Source organism: Monodelphis domestica, chromosome 6, assembly GCF_027887165.1.
Source record: "Monodelphis domestica isolate mMonDom1 chromosome 6, mMonDom1.pri, whole genome shotgun sequence".
Lineage (NCBI taxonomy): Eukaryota > Metazoa > Chordata > Mammalia > Didelphimorphia > Didelphidae > Monodelphis > Monodelphis domestica.
This window is the reverse complement of record NC_077232.1, coordinates 43,468,764-43,496,613: the sequence shown is the minus strand read 5'-3', so window position 1 is coordinate 43,496,613 and position 27,850 is coordinate 43,468,764. Positions and strand designations below refer to the sequence as shown.

Sequence of the window (27,850 nt, the reverse complement as noted above, 5' to 3'; positions counted from 1 at the left end):
ATGGAAAAGTGAAAACTTGGTTGGATACAAACAAAATAGCACGATAGGGAATGGATTGCTTATTTAATTCAATGAAGATCTAGATTTTTAATGTTGTATAGGGCAGGCCCCAAAAGGAATTGTTTGGATCACTTTGATAGAGAGACTAAAATTAAGTGTTGGGGCTTACTTTGGTAAGTACTGACAATGGTTTTTGTGAGGTTTTGGGGGGTTAATCTACTAATGTTATTGGTTATCTGTGGGGACCTCTGTGTTGATGATCCAATGTATGGTTGTGCTTCTTTGGTGGAAAATAAGTACATCAAGGTGTATTTCTAAATCTTAACTTCTGTCTCAGAATCAATACTGTAGGGAGCAACTAGGTGGCTCAGTGGATTGAAAACCAGGCCCAGTGATGGGAGACCCTATGTTCAAATATGAATTAACCCGGATTGCCACTCAGTATTGATTGTAAGACAAAAGGTAAGGGTTTAAAAAAAAAAAAAGAATCACTACTAGGTGGTGGTTCTAAGGCAGAGGAACAAAAAGGACTGAGTGACTTGCCCAGTGTCACACAGACAAACAAAGACCTCCCCCCCCCCCTTACTTCTATTTTAGAAGTAGTAAGGATTCTAATGCACTCAAAGCTAGGCAATTGAAAGTTGTGACTTGCTCAATCATCCAGCTAGGAAGTATCTAAAGCTACATTTGAACTCAGATGCTCCCTCATCTAGGCCTGACACTACCTGCTACCAAGAGAAAAACAAAAGCAATCCCTGATTTCAAAGAGTTAATAATCTAACAGGGGAGACAACATTCAAACAACAATGTACAAACAAGATAGTAAAACAAAAACTGAAGATAATCTTAGAGAGAAGGCACTAGCTTTAAGGGGATCCAAGAAACCCTCCTAAAATATGCAGAAAATGGGATTAGGGATTGAGATTTGACTGGTATAAGGAATTTACAGGTTAGCCAATTAAAATCGTAGAGAGAGCTCCCTAGAGCACAGAGGCTAAATGGTTTCCTAATGGTCACTTGGCTACTGTCAGAGATACTATGAATGAACCCAGACCAGATTTTCCAGACTAGCTCTTTGTATCCTACTATATTCATATTCCCTCAATTAAAATACTAATTTTCCTCAGTCTTTTCTCCCTAATTTAGTGGATTATAAACAATAGAGCCTCATGAGTTGTGAAAGCTTTGGGGCCATTTGTTATTGGTATTGCCTACAGTAACTTATACTGAATATCAGCTGTGGGCACCCCAAACCCAGTGTAATGAAATATTTCTAAACCACCCTCCCACATCATTACCCACACAAAGCTTTACATGTCAAAAAAGTGTTTTAAAATATAACTGCTATCAGTGAAAGCAGTTAAAATATTTTTCACAGGTCTTAGAAGAAGCATGTTATAATATTGTAATGGATATTGCTTTCCAATCACCATAGAATCTAGTAAGTTCCTCCCCAAGGGAATGCTACTTTTCAAAGGCATCCCCTGTAAATGTACATGGGAATTAACATCATACTGGCAGGGTCACCTGTGTCCTCCCCATTTGGGATTCATTTGTAAATAGCAATCACTCTCTTCCTCCAGCAATCTTTCTCCCAGACCACAACCAGGCTCCAAACAATCCAGGTGCAAATAGATTTGCAAAAAAGGGATGAACAGGAACAAAAGGATGTAGGCGCCAGGAAGAGAATAGGATGGACAAGGACCAAACAAAATATTTTCCGGAGAGTTGTAAATGCCTGTTTTTAATGCAATAAAATTAGAGTGGGCGTAGAGGGGGAACCAGAGAAAGAATTATGGACAATAAGACCAGGGTGATCGCTAACTGGGTTTTTTATAATCAAATAACCTATTATCCAAAGTCTGAGCTGATCTTTCAGATCAGTAGTCAGTGATAGCTTATCAAATTTAAGCTATGTCTTCTCACAGGCCTCTCAGATTTATTCTTCGATTTTCACTTTTTCCTAGGGATCAGATTTAAGTGCTGGCCACCTAATAGGTGTTCAATAATGCTCCACTGATTGACTGATGAGAGGGTATTCTTTAGAACTAATGGCATTCATTTCAGCACGTCTGGACTAAATTTGGCTCAATTTTCTGTATTAGGCTTGAGTGCCCAAATGGGCAGAGGCCGGGGTAGACGTCCTTCGGCTCCGGGGTCTTCAGGAGACAAAGCAAGGTCTTCCTCGATCCAGAGGGGTCAGGCCCACGGGAAGGGTGGCCCTAGTTGACAGATCCGTGGACATTTCTTGGGCTTTCAGCCTTAGCTCTTCCGCGCCCCCTCACCCCCCTCCACTTTGCACTCACTGCCCTCCCCGCACCTTCAGGGGCCCCCGAAGAAGGAATGGCTGTGACCATGGTGGTGGGGAGGGTTCTCGGGGGCTCGGCCAGCCCCTGGAGCGAGGAGCTAGGGGCTCCCGGAGTCCCGGCTCGGCCCGTTGAGGCTCAGACCCCCCACTACCACCCACAAGGATAATTCCATGGATTGTGCGCCCCCGGGATTCTCCGGGTTTCCCGCCCCGCCCCTCGCCCGTCAGAGCCTCAGAGGTTGAGCCCAGGCGTCGCGTGGCCCCGCGGAGCCCCGAGGGCCGGGACGGGCCGGGCCGAGCTGGGCAGGGCTGCTGGGGAGCGGAGGGGCGGTGCGGTGCGAAAGGACGTGCGCGCGTGCGCGCGTGCGGTCGAGGAGGCGGGCGGGGGCGGGGGCGAGGGCGGGGGCGCGGGCGGGCGCGCGAGGGGGAGGTGCATCCTGGGAAATCCAGCAACATGGGGAGAAGCGGCGGCTCCTGTTCCTCCTGCTGCCGCCGCCGCCGCCGCCGCCGCGGGTCCGGGCCGCCACCGCTGCCGCTCCCGCCGCCTCCGCCGCCGCCACCGTCGCCGCGCCCCTGAGCGAGCCGGGCCGGGCCTCGGCTCCGCCGCCCGCGCCGCTGGGCCCCGCGAGCATGTGAGGGCAGCCCCCGGCCCCCGCCGCCTAGCCTCGCCTTACCTCTCCTCCCCGCTCGGGCCGAGGGCCGTCCGCCCACCCGCACCCGCTGTGGCCCCAGCATGGACAGGACCTACCCAAGCCCGGGCTTCGCGGAGCCGCTGCAACTTGGGCCGCCCACCGCTCCCGCGACCCCCGCCGCCCCCGCCGCGGCTCAGCCCCCCGCGCCCGCCCCGGCTTGGGCCTACGAGCCCCGGGGTCCCGCGGGGAGTGGTGGCGGCGGCGGCAGCAGCGGCGGGGGTGGGAGCAGTGGCAGCGGCGGCAGCGGAGGCAGCACGAGTCCGAGCCGCAGCCACAGCGGCAGCAGCAGCAGCAGTAGCAGCAGTAGCAGTAGCAGCCGCCTCAAGGCCAGGTAAGGCAGACGCGCGGCCCGGGCCGGGGGCCCATTGTTTTCGGCAGTCCCTGGGCCTGGGCAGCCACGAGCGGGCTGTATCTCCTCGAGCGCCTGGCGCGTGTGCGTGGGACCACCCGGGCCCCAGAGAGCCGGGGTAGCCTCGCGCGGCCCCTGCGGGAAGGGGCGGGAAGGCGGGGAACTCTGGAGGCCGGCGGGGAACAATGCTGGGCGGCCGGGCAGATTCTCGGGGACAGACGAGGGGAACCCGAAGCCCCGGTCTCTGTTGGTCCCCACGCCCTTGAGAACCCACTAACAACTCCGTTTGGTGATAGCATGGTGACACTTAGCCATGCCTCAGATGTGTAGCGCAGCCCCTGCGGCTGCAGCCTTTCTGAGAGCTCCCCGGAGTCCTCCGAGCCTGTGGCCGTGATTTCACCCAGGATTTGTGGACTCCTCCTTAACCCGGCTTTGCCTGGACAAGGAGACCCATTTGACTTTCAGTACCAGTTAAGTCTTTATTGCTTTGTTCACGTTTAATTCGCACAACAAAATTAGTTTCTTTTTACTAAATATTAATAATTGGAATTTTTTTGCGTATTACTAGTGTTTACTGAATATGCAAAATAAAGCTGAAATGTCAGCTGTTTAAGGTCCTTTTTCTTTATAACCGAATCATTCTTTGAAGCTTGAAATTAAATTTTGCTTTTGACGTTTACCCATGAAACGATTTTTTAAAATGCACAGACACACAGAACCTGAGTTGGTCCAGTCGTAAACTCGTTTTTAAAAGATTTTTTTTGCTTAATAATGATTTTTAAAATGCCCCCTACGTGTGTGTTGGGGAGAGTATTGGTTTTTTTTTTCTTTTTTTTGAGGGGGTGAGTCTACAGAGTTATAGAGATAGTGCAGCCTTTTCTCTAACCTGCTTTTGTTAATGTCTCATTTTAGGATCAGGCCATCTGTACAGGGCTCTGCATTCTTCCTAATTGTACCTTATTACATCATTTTTATTTTGTGCCCCTAACTCCTGCAGTTTTATTTTGGATTTACTGTAACTTAATTTTTAAAATATTAAAATTTATAATATGTCTAACTATACATACCTGCATAAGATTTGTCTTTTTGTGCTTCCTTATTAGTTTTAAAAGCCTGTGTCCCATTTCACTTAGAAACTATGTATTTGAATCTCTTTGTGAAGATTTCTATGGAGGGTGCAAATTAGCACCAGTTGTTATGATGTAATATAGATACTTATCCAACAAGGAATTAGATTGTCTATCATCTTGTTTCCCATAATTCACAAAATAGCTGACAGATGGTAATAATAGACAATTGTTATCAATCTGAGATATAACAACTTTACTTATGTTGTTGAACAATTCTTAAATGTGACATTTCAAGGTAGTCTGGAAAACAGTGGATCATAAAATAAAATTTTTTTGCCTAAAATGACAGTATTAAATATTATATGTCTCTTCTATTTTAATAGTGGAAAGTTAAAGATCTAATGGAGAAGCCAAACTCTTATTTTAAATGTGGACTTTGTAGACTATTGTAGAATCCCTTGTATCCTACCTGAAAAGTTAAGTGATAGCACTTAGCCACATGCTAATGTCTATCCAGTTGAATTTGGACCAGCTAATTTTTGGCATTAGAATTGAAATTTTAGGTAAGTCCACGACATTGCCTTCCTAAACTTAAAGTGGAATGTTCAAATATTGGTGCTTTGGGAATTGTTAGTGCCTTAGCATTTTTCAGAGGCAAAGAATGCCTTGAATGTTTTTTGTTTACTTCTCTACTTGGTATTTGTATTTTGTGGAGATCAGGACGGTTGAGTTTATTCAAGTGATGAAAGATGTAGTTTTTATTTGAATGTTCACTAGAGAGTGGTTGAATGGAAATGATTTGTTTCAGGTCAGATTTACATTTGTTTCCTGCCTCCTCAAGATGAAAAGTGTTCCTGCCCATCCTTTTGATGCTAAAGAGCATTTATTAATATATTTTTTAAATGTTTGCTGTGATCCTAATGTGAATAGGTATTATGGTTAAAAAATTGGAGTACCTGTTTTGTGTGATGTTTATAATTCAGGTCTCCAATCCATGAGAAAAGGACAAATGTATGATTTTTCACACCATGCATATGAACAATTCTTTGTGTCCTAACATTTAATTTAGTTGTTTGTAGGCAATTTTTTCCACAGAAAGTTTGTAAGTACTGATTTAAGTTGCCAGGAAAACCCATTTAATCTGTAATATATATAAACGAGTAGTAGGTAATGACCATTTATGATATTACTTAGATGGGAAAATATTCCAAATGACAACTTTATATATTTCTTGATATTATCCTCATTGTAATACAGGATCTATTTCCTTTCTTTTTACTCAGCAAAAGGCCTTCAGATTCTGAGACTGGAATTCAAGAAAAGTCTGTGAATTATTTTTGTCACATTTTGTCATTTTTGCCAATTATTGTTAAATTAGTCATAGTAAGTAAAATGAGGCAATAGGAATTCAGTCAGCACAGAGAAGTCAAGAGGATTTTGAGTGTTCCTAAGGATGATGGGAAAAGAAGAATCTAAGGTCCTCGGGGTTTTAACTGGGGGCAGAGTTCTTGTGTATCTATAGTAGCAAGCAAGGAGTTCCTTAGGGATGTGTTTCAAGCCCTTCAATAAAGGTTGTTTCAGTGAGGATTGACTAGGAAGAGGAAGGTAACAGGCTTGCTTCTGCAAAAATTCCCACTCTTTAATTTTCAATCTCTCTTTACTTAACTGTCTCCCTTTCCTACTATCCATAAATATGTCTGTCTCCCCTACTCTTTCAAAACCTACCATCCCCTCCAGCCATGTCTTATTACATTTCTTGGCTAACTTCCTAGGAAACACTGTATTCCTCAAGTTCACTTCCTTTCACTTCTCAATTTGACTTTCAAACAACACTCAGCTGAGCTTGTTCTACTTTATCAATGATCTTTTAGTTGCCAAATCAGCTAACCTTTTCTTGGTCCTCATTCTTCTTGACTTTTCTCCAGCATTTGACATTATTGACCCCTCCTGCTTTCCTGATTCTTCTCTTAACTCTCTAGCACCTCCTCAGTCTTCTTTGCTGACTCATCATCCATATCCCATCTTTAGATTCTATCATAGGGCTTCTTCTCTCCTCTTTGCACTTCCTTAGGTGACTTCCACAGCTTTTGTGGGTTCTATTATCTTTATGCAGATGAGTTCTAGTTGCATATATGCAGCCCTAGTCTCTTTGCTGATACAAATTGTGCATCCCCCAACTGTTTATTAGACATCTTCCTTTTGGATGTACTGTAGACATCTTAAACTTAACATGTCCAAAGTAGACCTCATATTTTCCTCAAAGCCCTCCCCTTTTTCTTAACTTCTTTATTTCTGATGAAGGCATCACCATTCTTGCAGGCACCCAGTTTTACAACTTTGGAGTCATCCTCAACTCACTTCTCTTTACTCTCCTCTAATCCAGTTAGTTGCTAGGTCTCATCAATTCTACTCTACAATTCTACACACTATGTCTTACTCTATTCTCTGGTCTGCTTATAGCAAGGAGGCCCTTTCCTCTTCTTTATTGTAGCTACCTAATCATCCTCTCTCTTGTTTCCATTCCATCTTCCATATTGCTACCAAATTGATAATCTGAAAACACAGGGCTGACCATGTCATTCCTTGGCACAAGAGGCTCCAGTGACTTACCATTGCCTCTGTAATAAAATACAAATTTTTCTGTTTGGTTTTTAAAACCCTTCACAGTCTGGGGGCAGCTGGGTGGCTCAGTGGATTGAGCAAGGGGGGGATGGGGGGTGGGGGTTGTCCTAGGTTCAATTTTGGCCTCAGACACTTCCTAGCTGTGTGACTCTGGGTAAGTTACTTAACCCCCATTGCCTAGCCCATAACGTTCTTCTGCCTTGGGGCTAATACACAGTATTTACTCCAAGATGGAAGGTAAGGGTTTTAAAAACAAAACAAAACAAAACACCTTCACAGTCTGCCTCCGGGCTGTCTTTCTAGGCTTAGCACCTATTTCTCTCTATAATCTGACCACACTAGACAGCCTGTTCCCCTGTATCTTTCTCCTGTTTCTTGTCCTCTTTGGGGAATGAACTCCTTTTCACCTATTGTCATATAGAACTCCAAGCTTCCCATAAGCTCAGCTTTAGTGCCACCTTTTCTACCAGGCCCTGAGTAGTCAGTGCCTTCTTCCTTGTGTCTCTTTCCTCCCTTACTTGGTATTTACTTGTGTATGTTCGTGTTGTTTCCTTTCAATGAAGCATAAACGCTTTGCAGGCAGGGATTTTAATTTTTGTCTTTTTTATCCAGAGCAGCTAGTACTGTCCCTAACACACATTTGCCACTTGTTTAAAAAAAAAAAAACAAAAAAACTTAAGTTGGTGATAGTAGGTGGAGAAGAGAAAGTGAGTGGAGTTTTAATGATATCAGTATTGGATATCATAACATTTCCTGGATATGCTTTTTGGGCACGGTGTTATATAGGACATTGACATGGAAGTTCCTCATTCAGATAATAGGATCTAGAACTGGATATCCCAGAAGCTGCCTACACTGACACCCTGATTTTTCAAATAAAAGAATAAGGCATAAAAGGCTTAAGTGACTTGCCCAAGGTCCAATAGGCATTTTTAAAAGCACTTAACTATGTGCCGGGCCCTTTGTTCAGTGCTGGGAAAAATTGTTCTTGCCCTTTAGGTTGAATAATTAGGTACACAGAAGATATAGAGAGAGTAGGTGGAAGGTAGTTTCAGAAAGGCACTGGCTGTTGGGAGCACCAGGAAAAAGTGACTCTTAAAGGGAGCTGGGGAAACTAGAAGGAGAAGTTGTAGGCATGTTTAGACTGGAGGTGGGTTTCCTGTGTGAGCAGTGGCAAGGAGGCTTTTTACAGAAGAGTATAGAGTAAGAAGACTAGAAAGATAGGAAGGGACTAGTCTAGATGGGCTTTAAAAGCCAAGTAACATGTTATATAGTAGTAGAGGGAGTGCACTGGAGATCTGCACACCTGAGATTTAGGAAAAGCACTTTGATATCCTTAACACTCACTGGATGGGTCCATCCCTGTAGCTATTGTCATATATTTCTCCTTTTTGATGGCTAAAATGGGCAAGAAAGCCACCTATGACTGTGCCTCAACTTTTTCTCTAATTCTTTTCTAAACTCTGTTGTCTGGTTTCCAACCTCATCATTCAGTTGAAATTGCTATTACTAAGGTTACTAATGATTTCTGAATTCCCAAATCTTAATCCTTTTTTTTTTTAACCCATACCTTTTAAGAATCAATACTGTGTATTGGTTCTAAGGCAGAAGAGCAGTAAGGATTAGGCAATTGGGGTTAAGTGACTTGCCCAGAATCACACAGCCAGGAAGTGTCTGAACCCAGATTTGAACCCAGGACCTCCCATCTCCAGATCTGGGTCTTAAACCACTGAGCTGCCTAGGTGCCCCCTTTTCTTAATCCTTTTTGACTCCTTTCCAGGCTCTGGCATTTTGATCACCTTCTTAATATTATCTTCTCTGGCTCTGAGTTTTTTTTTTTTTTAAACACTGCTGCTGTCTTGGTTCTCTTCTTACCTGTCTGGCTGCTTCTCAGTTTGCTAAATCTTCATCCAGGTCTGTTTATCCACCCTAACCTTTCTTCTCACCTTTAGTTTCACAATACAAATTGACTCTTGTATATCTTGAATTTAATATTCCCCTTGCAAACCCTTCACTTACACAGCAACCACTCTGGGGCAAGGCCTTCGTGGTCTCATTCCTTGACCATTAAATTGACATTCTCTGTCTTTAAGCCTCTTCTCATCCAGTCCATTCTCCACTCAGCTGCCAAAGCAACCTTCCTAAGATTCATCTCAGACTGTACCATCTCCTCATCTCAACCTCCTGATTTCCTTCAAGACTCTCATCTGGTCCTGCTTGCTTTTCCAAGTCTACTTCCCTGATCACCCTGTGCCTTCCTTCTAAGATCACCTTCCATTTATACCATATATCTCTTATTTGTACATACTTGATTACATATCACCTTCCTTGTTAGAATGTGTACTCCTTGAGGGTAGGGACTCTGCTTCCTTTGGATCCTCCAACTCTTAGGATGTGCCTGGCATATAAGAAGAGCTTAATAAATGCTTGTTTGCTTGTTGACTTGGTTGCAGAGTAGAGAATCAATTAGAGTGGAGAGAGACTTGAGGCAGGAGACCACCCAGAAAACTCTGGTAGTAGCCCAAGATGGTGATTGGAAAGATGACTTATTAGAAGGGAATTGGTATGGTAGGCATGGCAATGTATTGGATATGTGGAATAAATGTAAGAGAGATCAAGGATGACACCTAGGTTGCTAGTCTGGGGGACTGGGACTTTGATGATATCCTTGGTAATAGAGAGATTTGGAAGAGATAAGGATTTGAAGAAGAAAGATAATGAGTTTTGTTTTGGACACATTGAGTTTGAGTTGTCTGAGTCAATTTGGGAGATGAGACAGAGCCTGTCTGGAGAGATAGAGCTAGAGATCCAGATATGATCTGGGGATCAGCTTTAGAGAGATAATAATTAAACTCATAGGAGCTAATGATATTACTATGAAATATAGATCATAAAGAGGAGAGAAGAGAGACAAGAATATATACATTTAATGTATGTAACCTAGATGAAGAACCGGTAAGAACACTGCTATTGGAATGGTCAGACAGGTAGGGGAATCAAAAGAGAACAGTTTCATGAAAACTTAGGGAAAAGTATCCAGAAGAAAAAGGTTCTTAACAGTATCAAATGCTACTGAGATAAAGAATGATAAGGATAGAGAAAAGGTTATTTGGTTTGGAAAAGATCTTGTTTGTGACTGTGGAGGGAGAAGTTTCAGTTAAATGACAGTGGAGTGGGAGAAATGAAGACAATAGTTTTCTCAAGTGTAGTAGCAAATATATATATATATATATATGTATATATATATATATGATGAAAGCTAGTAGGGATGCTATGATGAAATGAGTTTTTTAGAGGTGAAGGAGGCATGAGTGTGTTTGTAGGTGATAGGAAAAGGAGCAGTGGATATGGGAAGAGAAATTAGAGAGGAGTTAAAGAATGGGAAAATCTGCTAGAGAAAAGATGGGAAGGGATGGGATCAAGGATGCATGTAGAGGGGTTTGCCTGTGCAAAGAGAAGTTCTACCTTTTCCCAAGACTCAGAGGTGAAGAAGACAGTGGGGAAACATGTTTGAGTGATTTGATGTGAAGGGGGAGTTCTTGGTGAATAGCTTCAATTTTTTCACTGAAGTATGAAAGGATTTTTTTCCCTGTGGGAATGCAGAAAGTAATAACCGAAAAAGCTTGAAGAAGAATGAGTAAACTTTGTGGTGAGTGGGAGATTGCCTTTCTGCAGTCACGGGCTGGGTTGAGGTGATGTCATAAAATTCATATGGGGCCCAGTGAGTGCAGTTTCATGACTATTTCCAGCAATATTCAGCACCACATAAATAGTGGGAGTCACATAAGTAGAAAGCAACAGGGGAAGGATTTGAATTGAAGACCCTTTACTGCCAGAGCCAGCAAGTGTTAGTGCCACAGTGTTAATAGTTTTTATAGATTAGAAACTGACTAAGTAGTAATTTTAAATTACCAGGTCAGGCAATAATTGTTTGATTTTTTTTTGTTGTTATTTACTGACTTTTGCCTGACCAGAATTTACATTTCAACTGTTTGATTTAAGCATATTTACAAGAATTTATTAAGAAATGAACTTGTATTTCACTGTGGTTTTCTTGGATCCATGATTGAAGTCAGGTGTGTTTGTTTTATATGTGGCTGTGAGGTTATCTGGTAAACAGGAACATCAACCTTGAGCCATTCTTCCTTAATCTGAATCTTCATATTTGGAGCAACTAAACTTGGGGAACATCCTGGGTATGACTTTTATCATGCATTAATTTTTTAAAAGCAGCAGTATATGGCAAAGCATCGAAAACTCTGCTTTCTGGGATGTTCAAATGACCCTGGGTTCTTGAAATTTATATCCACCAAATACAAGCCCAAGTGGTCCTAACCAACCTGGAGAGGCTTTGAGTGCAGGCCCACCACCAGACTCTGTCATCTGTGGACCTATCTCCAGAAGGTTGCCAATGAGGGATATTTGTTTCTGGCCAAAGCAACTCATTAAGAGTTACTAAGGTGTACCCACCTATATGAGTGACATCATAGATCTTAGATGGTATTAATATTAAGTATAGCATTGCACTATATTCTCTTTAGAACAGCTGAGAAGTAATATTATGTGGATCAGTTGGGACTCAGAATATAGACCGTTTTTGCCTTAATTTGTCTTAATTGTAATTTTTTTCCCCTTTTACTTGAAATCCCAATATTTGGAAGTTGAGGTTTCGTGCATTCATTCATCCTGGCCTTCAGTACTAGAAATTTACCTGGGCCCAGATCTAAGATGATGAGGATTGAGGGTTGAAAGGAGGTTTTTCATCATAGCAATCAAATGTGACATAGTCTTTAAGTATTTTAAGTTTTACATATGTCACAAATCATCAGACTTATAAGAAATATTCATTCCCACCTATTATCTGCCCTTTTTTAGGGGGTTGCTATTTCTTCATACAATTGTTACTCCATCTCTTGGCTCTGGGCATTTTTCTCTGACTGTTCCCAATGCATGGAATGCTATTTGTTCTCATTTCTGCCTCTTGGCTTCTTTTAAGTCTCAGCTAAAAACCTACCTTTTTTCAGGAAATCTTTCCCAATCCCTCTTAATTCCAATTCCTTCCCCAAGTTAATTATTTTCTGTTTATGCTTTGTATAGCTTGTATGTAAATGTTTGTTTGCTTGTTTTTTCCCTTTAGGTTGTGAGCTTTTTAAGGTCAGGAACTGCCTTACCTTTCTTTGTGTGTATTATAGTACCTGTAGCATAGTACCTACCACATAGTAGTCACTTAATAAATGCTTAATGACTTCATAAAACTGATGCAGAGGAATATTGTACTAGAATATCCTCATAGAGAAACATTCGATTGGGCCATTTCAGCAAATAGTAAACACCTGTGTTAGGTACAGAGCCCACAAAGATGAAATAGTTCCTGCTCTCAATTTTATATTATATTCAGTTTCTTTAGTAAAATCTAAATTATGATGGAAAGCAAACCCCAAACTAGTAAGGAGAGGCATTGCTTTTAGATTGGATCTGATATAATAATAATAAAAATAAATAATAATAATAAAAATCTGATATAATAATAAAAAGATTCATTTTGATATTTTTGAATTTGAGGTGGTAAGATATTTATTAGTCCTTCAGAACTTCAAACTGATATTCAGGAGATGTGTGAATTTGGAAGTTGTTTTTGCAACTGTAATATTGTTGAATTAGTTAAGATTTTCATGGAAGAGAATGGGAAGAGAAAAGAGCCAAAGGATAATAAGGACTAAACTTTAGAATAAGAATTCTTAACTTCTTTTGCCTTATTCTAGACCCCTTTGCCAGTCTAATGAATTCCATGGGCCCCTTCCCAGAAAAATATTTTTTAAATGCATAAAATAAACTGCAAAGAAAACTCATTATATTTGAATAAAAATGTTTTATTTTTCCCCCATCCAAGTTCATAAACTCCCCCCTCCCCAGATCCTTGGTTAAGAAGTTTACTTCAGGAAAAACCCTCATATTGGAGATAATCAGAAGAGAAGGAAGTAGTGTTGTTTGCAGTTGATTCTGAAAGATGGATTAGGTGGAAAGGGAAACAGATCCTGGTAGCAAATAGAAAGAATTTCAAAAATCAGATTTGAACTAGATATATCATCTCCTTGGCTGAGAGGGGGCTATGACATGGAGTAGGGAGCAGACCTCAGGTACAGGAGATTCTAAGCTCAAAGCTCACCTCTGACCTGTCTTAACTGTGAGCCCCAGAGTAGGTTACCTGTGTTCTAGGAGACTATCTAATAGGGATTAGAAAAATTGCCAGGGGGGGAGGGGGGGGCAGCTGGGTGGCTCAGTGGGTTGAGAGCCAGGCCCAGAGATGAGAGAGATTTCATTCAAATGTGGCTTCAGATACTTCCTAGCTGGGTGACCCTGGGCAAGTCACTTAACCCCCGTAGCCTAGCCCTTACTGTTCTTCTGCCTTGGAACAAATACACAGTACTGATTCTAAGATGGAAGGTAAGGGTTTAAAATTTTTTATTTTAAAGAAAACTGCAGGGAAGATGCTAAGGAATCTTCCTCTTCTGGGTGTTTCCCATACCAGAGAAACCATAGCTTCAGGCCCTGTCTTGAGCACTCTTTTTTATGATAGGATTTCTCTGATTTGGGGAGTTAAATTTGGATCTGTGAAACTGCCAAATTGCATGTCTGGCCCAAGAGATGGGCAAATTCAGTATTAAATTGAGGAAATGCTGCCTGTCTATAGAAGAAACTATTCCTACATTCCTGTAAAAGCCTTTTTTGGGGTCATCATTAGAAATGACAGTAATAAGATTTAAAAGCTAGATGGATATTTGATAAATCTTTGTGGAACAGTTTTCATGTAATCTTTTTAACTAGGCATCTGCTTTACTGATGAGCTGTTGCTCTTACATGTGCTAGTTCATCCTCATTTCCAGTCTTGGTAGGTTAAACCTAGGTTAAGTCTAGGTTAAAGACTTTGCCACAGATGTCTGTTCTGTCTCTTTCTTTTCAGGGCAATAGAATCTCCTTTGACTAGCATGTGCTGGCCAAGAGTAAGTGTACTTGCCTCTTAGGTGGGATGTGGCCAGATAGATGGAAAGTATTAGGAGGAGCATAACCACTTTTATCAGTCTCAATTATAGAGGTAGAAGGGGCCATAGGGGTCATTTATCCTAACCCTCTACCCAGTTTACAAAGGCCTATCTTAAGATTTCTTGGACAGCATAGAGACTCCACTCTCCAAGAAAGTAGCTTATTTAATTTTTAACAGCTCTTTTAAAAAGATGTTTGTTTAATTTTTTTAATAACTCAGTCTATCTCCCTATGTCCAATTAGTCATATTAGTATTATTCTTGGTCTTAATCCTACCTTCTGGGGTGATATTTAAAAGTTCCTCCATTACTTGATTATTTCAGATAGTTGTCTTCAAGGAGTCATAGCCCTTTATATATTTTGTTTTGCAGGATAAAATGCTGTTTCATTTCCTATTCTTCATATGGCAAGGTGTCCATATCTACTACTTGCCTGGTCACCCTTTTTTGGATGCATTTTAGTTTATTGGTATCCCTCTTTAGATATGACACACAGAACTCTACATTAATAGAGTCCAGGTGTGATGAATTTGCAGCAGTCATTGGATTTATTATTGCTTATTCCATACACTTATTAATATAGCTTACATTTAAATATTCTTTTTTGGATAGATTGTTTCACTTCTCATTTTAATTCTAGTAGTTAAATGTTACTCTTGTAAAGCGGGTAATATTTTAACTTAGGTAGATTAAAACACTTGAGAGTTTGCCTTGGCCAGAGCCATAAAGGTGAAGTATTGGTTTGGACCAGAACATAAGAGTGAACCATTAGCAAGAATGGAGATTTAGTGGACAGAGAGCTCTAAATGTCAGGATTGGGGCTTGTTAGTTTCTATGAAATATCTTGGAAGAGTCTCAATGTTTCAGCCTAAAGAAGAAATGTTTTCTTAAGCTACCTGTTAGAATTAGATGTAAGACTTAACTTTAATTTAAATATGACATGAGATAAAGGTCTCTTAACTTGTGTCCATGTGTGTCTGTGTGGGTAGATATATCTGATATGGATGTATAAAGATGCATATTGTGTGTGGGGCATGTACTTATATAAACATGTTTGTATATGAATATTCCCTCTTTCACATGACAACTCCTAACTTTTATGAAGTCATCTCATGCTCCTCTTAAATGTTTTATCTAGACTAAATATCTCTCTCTTTCAGTTGAAACTCATATGGCATGAACTTGTGGTCCTTAATAATCTTGGTTGCTTTCCACATTTAAGTATGAGTTAAGGGACCATTGTTTTCCTTATGCTATACTCAAATACAATCAATAGCAAGTTACATCATTTCGATCCCTACAGTATCTTGTATTTGTCTACTATTTGCCACTTCCCTCATTTAGGCCTTTATTGCCATTTGCCTAGATTATTTTAATAGAAAGCTCTCCATGATTCTCCTTTCAGCTTCGTCCTTCAGTCTGTTCTCTGCACCACCTGTGTCAAAACCAAAAAGAAATAGCCTGTACATAAGAATCCCTGTAGCCACATATTGACTTAGTTTTCAAATATGTTATCTAGCTTTTATTGGGGTTTAGGGGTTATTTTCCAATTACACTTTAATCTGGTTTTGGTTGCTCTGGGAAGTTTGCAGCTAGGGCATACTTGACACCTCTGCTCCCCTTGGCATCAAATAGTATTGCTCCTCTTGCTCACAAACTTTATTGATTTTCTGCTGCCTCTGGGATCAAATACAAACTTCAGCCTGTCATTTGAGGCCTTCCACAGTCTGGTGCCATCCTGCTTTTATAGCTTAATTTCACATTGCTCCCCTTCATGGCCATCAATTCAAACTCCTACTTCAACCAAGAACCTACCTCTACAAAATAATCAACATGCAGTCATCCAGACTTTTCTTGAAAACCTCAAGGGAAGAAGACTACCAAACAGCTCATTCTACTTTTGGATAGTTCTCATTGTTAGAAATTTTTTTGTTTACATTTAAATCTAAATTTGTTTATTGGCGGCTTCTACCAGTTTTTCCTGGTTCTGCTCTGTAAAGCCAAGAAGAACAAGTCTGTTCTCCCTTTCACATGACAGTAACTAAATTATATGAAGTCAGCACTCATGTTCCACTTAAATCTCTTATGTGTACTAATTTTTTTTTCTCTGTGTTTCTAATACTCACCTCCTACCCCCTCCCCAGCAGAATCTCATTTGGTATGAATTTGGGTCCTTAATCATCCTGATTGCCCTCCTCTTGACATATTCCAGCTCATTTATACTTTTCCTAAATTGTGACTCCTAACTGACCAGAGTACCCTGAGGTCATTCTACCAGGGTCCAGTACAAAGGGATTGCCACCTAGCCACGACTCTCCCATTTTGTTTTTGTGAAGTTGATTTTTTAATTACAGAAGTATGGATTTCAATGAAATAACATTCAATAAAATCCTATTTGGCTCAGTGTTTCAGCATATTGTTTTCTTTTTGAATCCTGTCATATAGTATGCTAGCTATCCTTACAAGCATTCCATCTGTCTGATCCAAGCCATTGACATAAATTTGTGAAATAGAAAAATCCCAGACATGTTAGACATCATTCCACATAGAAGTCAAACCATTAATGAAAACTCTTTAGGTTGAGCTATTTAAACAGTTTCCAAGTCTCCTAATTGTACATCTTGCCCATATCAATCCATCTTTTTTCTAAGAATAGTCTCAAAGGCATAAGTGCTTTGCTTAACTTTAGGCAGATTGTATATATAGCATTCTCATGCTCTACCAGCTTAACAATCTTGTCCAAAGAGTAAGATTAGTCTGGCTCAACTCTGCCTGTCCTGGCCTTAATGTTCCTTCATGGTTCAACTCAGGTGCTACCTCCCTAGTTATTCCTTCCCTGAAGGTTTTTTGAGCTGGGGGTGGCATGGTCAGACTTGTTGCTTTGGCCCCTATGCAGAAAATAGATGATTGGAAATAGTTTGTAAGGGACTGAACTATCATAGCTATGTAAGTGGAGACAAGTGTACAGGTATAAGAAATGTGGTGGCAGCATCAGTACGGCGTGGTAACTGCAATGAATTCAGGGAGAAAGAAGGATCAAGTTTGTGTCCAGGGTTATGAACCTGAGTAATTGGGAGTATTATGGTACCCTCAGGAACAGGGAAGTTGGAAAGGAAATGAGAAGTTCTGTTCTGGACAAGTTGAGTTTTAGATGATACCTAGCCAGGTGGAGATGTGAGATAGGCCTGGGGTTCACAAGAGAGATTGGGGCTGGATAAAGACGACTGAACTAATGGGTGCTGGGGATATTACAAAGAAAGTAGAGAATAGTAAAGACTCTTGGGCAGAGCCCTCCCTACTCAAGGAGCCACAGCATTATGATCTATCTAGCATTGGAGCCTTGAAGAGATAGGCAAAAGGTATCTCCAAAGCTGAGGTGACAGTTCAGTGAATGAAAAGACATTTATTAAGAATTTGTTATGTGGGAGGTAGCTCAGTGAATAGAGAGCCAGGCCTTGAGATGGGGGTATGGGGGGTGTCCTAGGTTCAGATATGGCTCAAATACTCCTTAGATGTGTCAACCCCCATTACTTAGCCCTTAAAAAAAGAGAGGGTTTATTATATGTTAAGCCTGAGGATACAAAAGCAGAACCAGCCCCTACCCTTTAGTAGTTTTTAGGTCATAATGAGGAAGGCTGTAGCCATGAAGAGTAAGGGTCTGGAGAAACTTAGTTTGGATAGAAGTAGAACTGGCAGAGTTGAACTGATCATGGCTCTCCCAGTTCCAGAGCTCAAGAAGATGGGGGAGGTACTGCAAGGTGAAGGGAGAGTCTATAAAACAAGTTGGAAGAGTAGGAAATGAGATGACCTCTTGCTTATTTTTCCTTGAACATGCCCACAACATCCTGTGTTTTTGCATTGACTGCTCAGCAAGCCTCCTATTCCTAAGAGTCCTTGACTGATCCAGTCTTCCCTCTAGAAGGGCTTACCTTCTCCCCTCAGCTGCTAACATAATTTCTGCTAAGGTTACCTTCCATCTGCTCTATATTTATCTCATAGGGTCTGAGATATACTTGCTAGCTGTGTGACCCATGGCAAATCACATGACCTCTCTCAGCCTCAGTTTCCTCATCTATAAAATAAGGATAATATGAGCACATACCTCACAGGGTGTTTGTAAGGATCAAATGAGTTAACTCAAAGTGCTTTGCAAACCTTTTGTTGTTGTTCATTCTTCAGATATGTCCAACTCTTTGTAACCCCATTTGGAATTTTCTTGGCAAAGATTTGCCAATTTCCTTCTAAACCTCATTTTACAGATGGGGAAACTGAAGCAAACAAGGTTAAGGTATTGCCCAGATCACACAGCTTATAAGTGTCTGAGGCTAGATTTGAACTTCGGTCTTCCTGACTCCAGGCCTGGTACCACTTAGTAGAATGCCTTTATAGAATGGAAATTATCTGAGAATACACACTATTTCCTGTTTGGCTTTATATCTCTCCTTTGTGCTTACAATGCTGCATATGTAGAAGGCATTTCAATAAACATTTATTATTAATAATATTATAGCTTGTTCTGTAAAACTGTGGCTTCAAAATATATTTTTTAAATGTGGGTATAATTCTTGCTTTAAAAAAAAAAAGAGTCCAACAGAAATATTACTGCTATCCTTTGGAGGATTGCAACATGATGACAAAATTGTGTATTCAATAGGTGGAACCTATAATACAATACTATAATACAAATGATGACCAGGAAGTGGAAAGATGATAGAATGCATCACTTTTGGAATTATGCCTAAGCCAAGCCTTGATGGCTGGTATGATCATGGATACAGCCAAGCATATGATATGCCACATCAATACCATTATTTCTCAGTGGAGCATCAGAAGAAAGCTGCTATCCTAATGGCTTCTGACAATTTGCCTGAGTAGCTGCTGAAAGTCTCTAGATCTGCCTACATGTTTGAAACTGATGGGTTGATCTTTGTATAGCTTCTCCAGCTTACTAGGTTGGACTCTCCCAACTTCCTTGCGTGGAAACTGGAGAAGCCAGTTTATTTAGATATTTAGTTAATTAGTTCTGCTACCTGAAGTCTATCATTGGTAAAAGTTATTTGTTGTAAAAAACATTTGGTAAAGCTTAATGACAGAATATAGGCATATAGAAAATAAGTAAGGAATTAATTTCCTTAAGATAATATACTCAGAATCTGAAGATATATTAATTAGTTAATGGTACTTTTATATAAAATACCAAATGCTTTTCTTATGTTTGAAACAAGCATTAAGATCCTACTCTGCAATACATTGAATTAGTGACCAGTTTTGAGCTTTAATGTGTGGGTGGTAAGACCGCCAAATTATTTTCACTCATATAAGTTTCTGCTTCCAAAATTAGAGAAAGAAAATTCCCATATTGCAGCTCTATGACATACCCAATGAAATAGTCAGACAAATCTTTTTAATTTGGTGAAAACAGTTAGGCTTATTAAGGGGTAGAAGTAAAAATAGGATTTAGTATTGCTGAATTCATCATTATACTTGTCAGCAGTCTGGATTCCTTTTTATAAAACGACATAATGTTTTATTGATATCTACTAGATACTTTTGAGTGACCTTGGGAAAAGTTCCTTTTCTCCTCTTGTCCTCCATTTCCTCATATATAAAATTCGGGAGATATGTTCTCCAACATTTAAGATCAGCTCTGGTGTTGTATCTTATAAGTAAAAGACTCCTGTGAGTAAAAGAGTCAATTAGATAGGACAGATATTTGCATCTGCTACATGCAGATTCTTGTGCAAGGCTTTGAGACAGGGGGAAAAAAAAAGAGTGGCTCCTTCCTTCTTTAAGCTGTCATGGTGGCAAGGAAGCTCAGGATCCGGACTCAGGAGAGAAAGTACTCTGAAACAGCTTCTAGCAAAGAGAAAAACACAGCTTGTTCATAGACTCAATTAGAATTCCTGGAAGAGATGAAACAAGAGTTTAAAAAAAATTTTTTTTAAATAAATGAAAAGAGCACTTGAAAATTTGGAGAAGAAATAAAACCTGTGGAAGAAGGAATTAACAGGAATGACACAAGATGTACAAAGCCTTGCCCAAAGCAATAAGTTTCCTGAAAATTAGTGAACAAACTAGAAGCCAGTGACAGTGGGGAAAAAAAAAAAAACAGAAAAATATAAGCATGAAAGAATATGATAAAGGACTCCTAGGGATAAGTTGTGTAAAAATAAAAATTAGATCAATAATAAAAATATTATATTTTAGGAGATTTATTAATGATCAAGGAATAAAAGGGATACAAAATAAAGACCACGGACCCATAGCTGATTAACCAGTTTAATCGCTCACCTTACTGCCACCATGCTCGCTGCCATCAAGCCAAAGAGAGGCGGGACCCTCCATGTCCCTGCCTAATATTCCCTGCATACAGGAAGTATATAACGACAGGAAGTCAGTGGGCTCCCGGGAAATGTAGTTCTTTTTTAGGATAACAGATTTTCAATTATATATTCTTTCCTCCCTCCCCCTTTAGATCTGGGGAAGACTAGTCTCTCCAGTGGAATCTTGTAAATATAGCCAACTTTTAAATTATAATAATTTGGGGATAAAAGGAAAAAGAACAAACCCATGATTGCTAGGTTCATTGACAAAAAAGCCAGTTAGGGGGCAGTCCCCTTTGACATAAGAGTATACATACAAAAACAAATGCATTTCAAGCCCACACAGTTCAAATCACCACATCCCAAAGTTCACTCTGGATCTTCAGGTACAGTTTGTGGTCTGTGGAGGCATCTTCATGGTGCCTTCTCCAAACAGTTAACTTTCTGGATTCAGAGAGGTAGCATGTTTCTTAACCTAAAATTACTCTCACTAGAATTTAAACTTTTAATTTTAGAATAATAATACATTCTCATCTGAAGAAGGTATTGAAAAAAACAGGGATCACTTAGGGATGCATGGCTGAGTTATGAAGTATTTGAATCAATTGACAAGAGAAAATCAAAAACATCAAAAAATCCAAATAAAAGAGAAAAAGATAACTTGTGGATGAAATATAAAATATCAAAGTCTTATGTGTAAAAATTTTTAGTAAAGTAAAAATAAACCTATAACAGGTCCTTGAATCAGGGCCTAATTAATGTGATTTATGTAATTATGCACTTTCCCAGTCAGCAGCCAGGACTACAGAAAGTTTTGCCACACAATGAAAGACAGAATAGGTACTAGATTATAGGAGCCAAATTTAAGATACTTGGTAGACTGTGGACAAAGAAGACCTGCCTTTGACATATGTCAAAACAGCTGCATCCTCAAACACCAAACAAGTTCAAGTCCTCTTGTCTTGGCTCAAAATTTCATCAATTCCATTGGGACTGGTTGTTCTCTTTGACCTTGTGCTCAATTGGCACTATGCAGTTTAGCTTTGTGCTTCTTTGGCACTGTGCAGTGGCTCTTTTTGTATTCCCTTCTCCTGGAATCTGACAGAACCATTAAGCAAAGTCCCATAAATTTTTTTTTAAACCCTTACCTTCTGTCTTAGAATCAATACTGTGTATTGGTTCCAAGGCAGAAGAATGGTTTGAGCCAAGCAATAGGGGTTAAGTTACTTGCTTTAGGGTCATATAGCTGGGAAGTGTCCAAGGCCAGATTTGAACCTTAGGACCTCCCACCTCTAGACCTGGATCTCAATCCACTGAGCTACCCAATTGTGTGTCTCCCCCACCACCACCCCCCCATAATTTTTTAAAGCAATAAATTGCATCATTTTTATAGTCTAAAGCCTTTTGGGTATGCATTAATATTAGAACAAATGTATTTTAAACTTATATTACTGCAGAATAAAAAAATTAAAATCTTTTCAATAATGTTAACATGTGCTTCAAATACAAAAAGGAGAGAAAAAATAAAACTGAAATAGTATATTGCACATGCAAGCAAAAACAATAATAAATGTTTTAAAAATAAAAAATATATAACTTACAATAATTGACACAGTGTCAGCTAAGAAAGGTAGAATACAAAGGTTTCTCACCCCAAAATGAGATCCATTTCCTCTTCAAACTTGGCCATGATCCACTGTGAGTGCAAATGATTTTCACAAAGTAACAGCTTTTTTTTTTTCCCCAGTAACGAACAGTAGTACAAATAGGTAATGCACATTCAAGAAATATCAAAATCCCCAAATATAATAGCCCATTTAATGACAATAGCAAACAAACCTACTATCATTAGGATTCACATGAATCTGCTGAATAACATTTAAAACTAGTGGATACTTGTCACAAGTTTTTCAGGTGTAGCGATGTTTCAACCTTGGCTGAGATTTTTTTAAAAAATCTATTACTGTCATCATTACAAAAATGTGGCAGAGAAGTCTAGAAAAGACCAAACCTCTGTACTGTTGATGCTGTGTCTAAAAATGTCACCAAGAATCTAGATCATTCTGGTGGAAGGGTAGAGTAAGCTGAAGAGTTACAAATGAGAGATACTCCATCTTGAGAGCCATCCAGGGGTACCATGCCCTGGGATCAACTTCCCAGCCCCTTTTGGTATGAGAATGTTATATCCCATCCTTTCACATTTTTACAAATGCGGAGGTGGGGATTATAATAGTGCTTCACTTCAACTACTAAAACGGACTCTTTACCTCTTGTTACAAATAACTCAGAGGCAGGCAAAATGATCAGTCAGAGTTGTTGAGAAAAAAAAATTTAAATCTTGTCTGAAGACCCCTTAAAATCAATTTTAAGATATTTAGCTCATTAAATTTTTCAAAGGTTGTTAGCCAGGTTGAGTTCATCCATCATCTATGTGACAATTAACAAATGCAAAATGGAAGAAAAAGTTGTTTATGGGCTTTACAATATTTTGTTCAGTATAGTCATAGGGGAAAGGTAACAGAATATATCTAATAGTTAAAACATAGAAGATTAAAATGATTCAGTGCAACAGAATAGGTTTGATCAGATTAATATATGAAATTAAAACAACAAAATTAAATTGTAAAGCAGACAATCAGCAAAATACAATAAAATACAGAGACTTTCATAAAACAATAGAGTCTGAAAAGGTTTAAAATTTTCGCCTCCAGTCTCTTTAAAGTTCCTTTCTCTATCTGTTCAGATTCCTTTTGTCAGAGCTCTTGTATTTCCCATAGTGAGGGAGAACATGGATTTGAGGAATCTCAAACTGGATGAATCTTAGAGCCTGGGCAGGCCTAAATGGCAAAAGGTTGTAGGGAGATGAATTTCTTCCCTGAATCTCAGGCAAGATTAGCGAAAGGATCAGTGCACTCATGAAAAAAACATCCAAAAACTGGAAGCTATTTGAAATAGGTAATGCACTGCTCTTTCAAAGAGTGTGCCATGCTTGTAATTTACTTCCTGTTTGGAAGAGTAACTTCCTTTCTTCCCCTTCCCCCCTGAGGTAAAACACTAGTAAATAGTTTTGTTCCTCTGCCACATGGACAGGGAGGCTAATTGTTGCCTAAGGAAAATAAACCCCAGGCCAGAGATCAGGAGGAGGATTGCTGGGGGTGGGGTCAGGAGCAGGAGTAGGAGCAGGCAGTATCAGCAACAGCAATGCCAGAGGTAGTAGGGAGGAATGCTGGCTTGGGCAGATGGGTGAGAGAAGTGGTTTATCTCTTCTTTGCCAAGAGTCTCCTGGCTAAAAATAGCCCAGCCGGTAGGGAGGGCAAAAAGTAGGGAAAGAAAAAGGCAGTAGATCCAAAGAGAGTTCTTTTGGAGGTTGCAAGGATGGGTGGGTGGGGTGGGCAAAAAGCCTTTGGCAGAAGAAATGTGGCTTAAAATTTTTTTTTTATCTCTATCTTTAAAAAAATTGAGAAGTGTTTCTCTGACTAGTGGTTTACATCAATGGAAAAATTAAAATTAGATCTCATTAAATAAAATTATAATTTAGGAGATTTATTAATGATCATTAGAAATTAAGGAATAAAAGGGATACAAAATAAAGACCACATGCCCATGGCTGATTAGCCAGTTCAAACGCCTGCCTTACCCCCACCATGCTCCCTGCCATCAAGCCAAAGAGAGGCGGGACCCTCCATGTCCCTGCCTAATATCCCTTTTCTACAGGAAGTACATAACGACAGGAAGTCAGTGGGCTCCCGGGAAATGTAGTTCTTTTTTAGGATAACAGATTTTCAATTATACAATTGCTGACACTCAAATATGGGGACATGATGGTACAATGTTTCCCTCTGACCATCACCATTGGGACTCAGAGAGAGTCCAGTTTGAGAAGGCAACGAGTGGTTCTGCCAAGTATTAATGTCACATCAAAAGAGAATGAAGGCAAAGAGGAATACATTGTGGGATAGAGGGGGAAATTATCTCACAATCAGAGTGTACAAATAGACATCTATATCAAACAAGGAGGAAGGGCTAGAGGGAACAGCTGAGACTGAGGAAAATTTTTGTTTTATGTATTTTTCTACCTTTATTTTTTTCAATTGCCAATTGTGTATACCTAAATTTGTATGTAAATTCTTGTAAAATGAAATCCTACTGTATATGTTTGTATTGGGTTTTGTTTTTCTTGTAGTCTCATTTCTGGTGTAGGGGTTGGGGTGGACAGAAAAATAATTTTAACACCTTGAACTTAATATATGGACCTTTTAATTTAAATCAAGAGAAAGAAAATGGAGATTTCACAGTTCATATACATCTTTTGTGTTCTGATGTATAAAGGAAAATACTCTTTTTATTAAACCTAGAATTTTTAAAAACTTTAAGGTAAACAATGTTTTTGTGGTGCTTTAAAAAAACTAGTTTGAAAAGAGTAGTCCTACTTAAATAACTTAATATTAACTTGATTAACAAAAGTTAAACAGTTATAGCCAGGAAACCTAGTTCTATTTCAGTTGAAGTCCATTAAATAATAAAATCATGAATAACCTTTTAATTTAAAATTTATTTTTAAAAACCACTATGTTTCAAGGTTTGCCAAAGTGCATCATTTTTGAGATTTCAAAAAAATTAGTTTATATGGACTTGATGTGTGTGTGTGTGTGTGTGTGTGTGTGTGTGTGTGTGTGTGTGTACACACACACCATTCCATTCATATTTTAAAATTAAGAACAGGAAACAAAACTAGTTAGTAATTTAAAATGTATTTTTAAATGCGTTTCAGAGGTAAATTTTTTTTGTGGTCATTTTAAGGGGGTATTCCCCAAGGTTGTGTCCTGGAGCCCCCCTCCCTACTATTTTACTTCAGTATCTCATCAGCTCTAATTAATTCAATTATCATCCTTATACATATGATTCTTGGGTTTATTTGCCTAGCCTAATCTCTCTCCTAACCTCCAGAATACTATCTCTGCATATTATACATCTCAGAGTGAGTATCTCAGACATCTTTAACTCAAACATGTCAAAAAATGAACTAATTATCCCCCCCCCCCCCAAACCACTCTTCTTAACTTTCTTGTCACTGTCAAAAGCACTTCTATGTGCCCAGTCCCCTATGCTCCCAAGGTAAGCATCATCCTCAGCTCTTCACTCTTACCTCCAAATCCAAGTTGTACCTTTGAAGCATCTCTCTTATATATCGCCTTTTCGCCTTTATCACTGCCACCACCTTGTTACAAACCCTGGTCCCTGCATATCTGGATTTTCACAATAGTCTGCTGGTAGTTTTCCTTGTCTGGAGTCTCTCCCACCTCCAGGCCATCTTTTATTCCATTGTCCCTCTGATTTCCTAAAGCATAAGTCCATGTTACACTTTCCCCCTCCATCCCAATTCAGTCATCTCCAGTCCCTGTGGCCTTTACCATCAAATAGAAAATCTTGTTTTCCTTGGCCCCTCCTATGCCCCTACTTTAAATACAGGAGTCCAGGGACAGGTAATGGAGAGCGAAATAGAGAGGGAGATCCTTGGAAGAGATCTCTGTAGATGACTCTTCAAAGTCCCAGTCCACAAAATCTATAGATGACTTTTGATTGCTGTTATTGAGAGTTGAGTGAGAGGTATCTAGGGGTTCAGAAAGAGACAATTGATCTCCAGAGAGACAGACTTCTTACCAACCTAGAAGATCTACCTCTTCCCTCAGGCTCCCAGCTGGAAGTGAGTGAGTGGCCAGTTGGAATTCTCAGCTTTTCATTCTCTCCTGGAATTTTCAGTTTTTTCTTCTCTCTCCAAACCCAATCTCTGCAGCTGTTTTCTGTCAGAGAGACTGCTTTGCTCAAAGTGGACTATCTTCCAACCTTACAGTGGGTTGTACTAGTTGGCACCTGATGTTTCTTAGAATTCTCAAATTCTATCTCTGGCTGGGAAATTATGAGGGTAAAATGCTCCCAGATACCTTGAGTAATACTGCCAGCCCAAACTATCTCTGCACTCTGTCTTAGTTGAGAAAATTTTAAATATTTAAATTTTCTGTTGACAAGTTTGAAATAGCCAGAAAGGAAAAATATATCATTTTGGTTATGCCACATTTGTAGATGTCCTAGTAAAGATAGTCCTTGAGCTTTTGTGAGGTGGACTGTGGAATACTTTAGCCAGCAGCTAGTGATTCGGGTAGGTAGTAGAAAGGCTTCTTTTTCCAATACATCTTTCTCCTCCTTTTGCCCCCTTATTTGATACTAATTTTTATTTAAATTTAACTAAATATATGAGTTGGCTGCAGATACATACAATGTTTTTCCTCATGCTGACAAGTTAATGGGTATTGGCATTCTAAAATAATTTATTTAATATATTTTGTTTTCTGACTTGAGAATTCTCCCTTCCCTTCCTTATTCTCCTCAGTTATATTCTGTATTTCTTGCATCATTTTTTCAATCATCTTTTCTGGTACTAACATGCACCCTTTTAGAAAGAACTTTTGGGTGTGAAAGTACTTGGAAGGAAAGATATTTACTAAAAACAAAGAGCTTGTATTCATATATACCTTTCTTTTGTTTTTGAACACTTTTCATCTAACAGGTAGTTATGTATATATATGTATTCACACACAGTAAATATTTTAGTAGCTTCATTAAAAATAAAAGCACTCAACTTAATATTCCCAACTTTTAAATTAATTCACTGAATTTCTCTTAACTCTGAACTTATTTATATGTTATTACCTTCTGTAACAGGGGGATACCTTTTGTAGGACCTTTTAATAAAAATGAACGTAGGGCATATATCTGGCTACTATTTTAAGTGATTTATAGTGGAATCTTTATTGTTGTCTTTTAGTTGTTGTTTTAGTTCACTTATTTGATTTTGGCTATAGTAGCAAGCAGTTATTGGTTTGAATTGGGTGACCCTTAGAAGTTAGGTGAGACCAGGTTTAAATCCTGGTCTAACATTTAACAGGCATATGACCGACCAAAAGCTTCTTCCTTTGAGTTTCTTCATTTGGGCATTATAAGGCAAATGCTTTTTAAAGGGCTGTATAAATGTTCCCTAAATTCTATTAAATTTTTATAGCTACTTAATCTATCCCTAGCCCATTCTAATCTAATTTAGTTATCTTCTGACAATGGTAATTCTTAGCCTGACAGTGGGAATAATAGAGTAGATGATTAAGTGTTTATAGTAGTAAGTCAAATATTAAAAGTAAAAAATTTCATTAAGCAACTAAGATATGAAAAGATAGACAGCATCATTCAAACTAATTTAGAATTTTAATTTTCCTGTTTGCATCTAAAAAGTTTCAGAGGTTAATGGGTTAGCTCCCCATTTCTGGTTTTTGGCATTCATTTGTACAAATACAGTAGATGATATTACAAGATATAAGAAGTGATAGGTGTGATATATTTCAGATAGGAATTTGGCCACAGATACAATATACTTTCATTCCATTTATTATGTTAATA

General features: G+C 39.4%; 1 protein-coding gene and 1 long non-coding RNA gene across 3 annotated transcripts in view; one reads left to right on the top strand and one right to left on the bottom strand.

Annotated features, from left to right (window-relative positions):
• The first annotated feature begins 2,810 nt into the window (after window positions 1-2,810).
• Window positions 2,811-27,850, top strand: part of QSER1 (glutamine and serine rich 1) — an 80,084-nt gene continuing 55,044 nt past the window's right edge. The window contains exon 1 of one of the 2 annotated variants that reach the window (XM_016423472.2): window positions 2,811-3,331. In XM_016423472.2, the coding sequence (XP_016278958.2) occupies window positions 3,042-3,331 (290 nt within the window). In that variant the 5' untranslated portion in view covers window positions 2,811-3,041. The remainder of the gene's footprint in view (window positions 3,332-27,850) is intronic. The other variant, XM_056801972.1, reaches the window with a different exon arrangement.
• LOC103095857 (uncharacterized) lies at window positions 19,449-26,094 on the bottom strand. Its single transcript, XR_469456.3, has 4 exons — window positions 25,551-26,094; window positions 22,057-22,100; window positions 20,373-20,444; window positions 19,449-19,937 (listed from the first exon to the last, which is right to left on the bottom strand). It is a non-coding gene; the product is annotated as an uncharacterized LOC103095857 (long non-coding RNA).